General features: G+C 48.3%; 1 protein-coding gene across 1 annotated transcript in view; it reads right to left on the bottom strand.

Annotated features, from left to right (window-relative positions):
* GYPC (glycophorin C (Gerbich blood group)) overlaps window positions 1-3,114 on the bottom strand; it is a 21,182-nt gene that overhangs the window by 3,770 nt on the left and 14,298 nt on the right. The window contains exon 8 of the mRNA XM_011980505.1: window positions 2,566-2,673. Within this exon, the coding sequence (XP_011835895.1) occupies window positions 2,566-2,673 (108 nt within the window). The remainder of the gene's footprint in view (window positions 1-2,565; window positions 2,674-3,114) is intronic.

Below are 3,114 nucleotides of genomic sequence, written 5' to 3'. Positions count from 1 at the left end.
TTGGCCCATGTCACAGGAAGAACACCAAGGCTCAGAGATGTGATGTGCCCATGATCACACAGCTCATTCAGAGTCAGGTCAGGACTTAGCCAGTGCTCTTGCCTCTGGAGTACACGTTCTGTCTTGGAGAAGCCCTTCCCGGGGCTCCTGTCTGAGGAGTCGTTCCTGAAGCCCTCCCTTAGGTCTTCCCATTGACTGTCCTGTGGGAAGGACCAGTCTATGACACTATCCCAGTTACTGTGTGCGTTTTTTCACAGCTTAATGGCCTGGCCAAAGAGGGCTGGGATGTGTAGGACATCGGAGAGCTGCATGTTTCCTAGAGTTGCTGCACAGAATGCCGTATGTCTTCTGGGAGATGACTGTGAAGAAGGATTTATTGGATCACAGGAATATCAGTGTTAACATAGGAAATCCCATGTTCCCATTACAATGGCTCTGCATAATAAAACGAGAAGGATGCTTCATAATAGTCATTTCCACTCAGGAAATCACTTTAATTATAGTGCTGTGAGGTCATTCTCCCCAGTGCAGCTGCCAGATGCCTCTTTCTTATAAGAAACCAGCTGCTGGTGTCAGGAGTCATAGTGGGTAAGGAGAAAACAGACTCCTTGCTAGGGGTTCACAGTAGGAAGCAGGTAGGCCTAGATAGGTGTGAAAGTGGGGAGGAAGGTAAAACAAGGCATCGAGTCAGCAAAGGGACCCAGTGAACACACCAGGAGTCAGGGCCTGGGGAGCCAGGAACCAGGTAGGGTGGAGGGTCCAGCATTCACAGTGCTTCTCAGTAGTAAGACCTGAAGCAGGACCATAGCAACTTCAAGTGGGTGCTGGACTCTATTATACAGTGTAAACAAGTGCAGCCTCCAATTTAGTATCTAGCACCTAGTAGGTACTCAATAAATGTTCACTGAATGCATAAGTAAATGCATGCATATATAAATAAATGGATTTAGTGGTGGGCTTCTAGACTTTTCTAATCACCAAGTACCTCAAAGTTCAAAAAGAAAGAATAACACCTTGCTTAAGTAGGCATAGATGGTTATTGAAGGTCAAATATCCAGAACTGCCCTCAGAAATTTTCCAGCATGTCTTTTGACAGTTTGTCCCACAGAAACAGGGTTAGAAGCAACTGTTATTTCCTGTTCCTTTAAAACAATTAATAATTGCCTACTAGGTGCCAGGTGCTGGTCTCAACATACAATGCATTTTAACTCAGTCCTTGCAACAGTTGCCAGAACCTTGCTTGGAGCTCCTCCATTCTAAAACCATGAAAGCCCCAGAAAACAGGGCAGAGCTGGTTGCTCTATGTACACTATACAGGGGGAAAAAGATGAGGCCATTAGCTGTGCTTGGGACAGGTTGTGTGGTTTGTGTTTTTCAATGGCCTGATGGCTGCTCCTCACCCTACCCTGCTCCCATTCCCTCCTGGGGAGTGAGGACTGCAGCGAATCTGCAGGAGGAGCAGGACTTGGCCACACAAAGGACTGAAGTGGGAGAGGGTAATGCAGAGGATGTCAAGGTGCTGGTTATGTGTGGGTGGGGGAGCAGTCACCCCTCACTTCTGCTGGGACTCCAGAGGGATGGGGAAGTACAGTGTGAGGTGACTGAGGAGGGGTCAGATCACTCAGGGCCTTGAGAGTGATAGAGCAGCAGTCTCATGGGGCAGGGCTGTTTTGAGTTTGGGCATTTACTTTGAAGCTGCAGAACAAGCCTGTGTCTTTTCTTAGAATGCAGGTTTCTTTGGAGGCCTTGGGGAGGGACTGCTGAAGAATATAGAAAGTCTGAAACTGCTCCCAAGTCCCACCTTTATAGAACAATTTCCTAAACTTCCTACTGCCTTCAGGGGAACACTTGTGTCTGCATAATGTTAATAATACCACCTAAGAAGAAAAATGCTCAGCAGTGCAATGAGTTGGAGAATGCCAGGGTACACAGAGTCCAACAGGTGTCTTTGGTTACTTGCTGCTGCTGCTTTTTCTTTCTTTTTAAATTGTAGATGTTTCCTAGTTATTAATAAGCTGCTGAGAAGTGTGGATCTCAAGAAGGTCACAGAGCACACAGCACCTCCCAAACTTGGTTGTTCTCGTGGCACAGTTTGCAGTCACAACCATGACCCGTGGGGATCCACTTGCTCACGGTTCAAAGCAAGGCAAAGGCAGGCTCAAGTTTCCTTGAGGATGGAGATTTGGGGGCATGGACCCAGGGCAGAAAATAATGTGGGATGAGGGAGATGGTGGAGAAGTCTAAGTAGCCTGGTCAGTCTACCCTCATCCCACCTCCACCCTCAACCTCCCTCACCAAAGCTGCTGCCTCTCCAGCCCCTGAGTTCCTCTGAGTCAATAGCCCTGAGGAAGGCTGATAAATATATACACAGATATGTATGATGTACATATGTATATATATTCACCCAGGGCTAGACTCCTCCATTTCACATTCAAAACCACCTCCTAAGGAGAGAAAAAATGGCCACAGCCACCCCTGCCCAAGTCCTTAGGTCAGTTCTCCCTGGATATTTTCACCAAGGTGCCCCACCCTGGCTGCTTGAAGGGCTCTGTGATGACAGCTCACCTGCAGTGATAGAAGTGTACATTGTGGTGGGGCTGTGCGATGAGAGCTCACCGTCAATGGTGATAATGTCCATTGTGGTGGAGGCGGAGGTCACCCCTGGATAAGGCCCTGTGAACAGAGGACAAGAATCTGAGGTCAGACAGGAGAACTCTCCATGCCTAGCAGCACCTTGGCCCAAGCTGCATCCTTTGTTCAGGTGTGAGCAGCTCTGTGAATGGGCCCAAGTGGACAGGAGCAGTGTGGTGCAACCAATGACTCTTAGCAGGGGTGCACAGCCCAGGAACCAGGTTCTGGTTGGTCACTGACTGGGATGGAACTGTTTGAACCTGAACCAGCAGGTCACTCCAGGCCCATTTGAGTTCTCTGCTGTATGCCTGCACTGAGGGTGGTGCCTCCACCTGGTAGATGCTCAACAGTTATCTGTGGTGTGTATGAAGGCAGGGACTCTTGTTGTGTTTGTGAAAGAACGTTTGTGGAGTATCTGATGCTTACACCAGCTGTCTCAGTCAATTTTGTGATGCTATATCTGAATTCTTGGGTAATTTATAA

The sequence above is a fragment of the Mandrillus leucophaeus genome, unplaced genomic scaffold, assembly GCF_000951045.1.
Source record: "Mandrillus leucophaeus isolate KB7577 unplaced genomic scaffold, Mleu.le_1.0 Scaffold213, whole genome shotgun sequence".
NCBI lineage: Eukaryota > Metazoa > Chordata > Mammalia > Primates > Cercopithecidae > Mandrillus > Mandrillus leucophaeus.
Note: the sequence above shows the minus strand (reverse complement) of the source record. Positions and strands in the feature narration are given on the sequence as shown.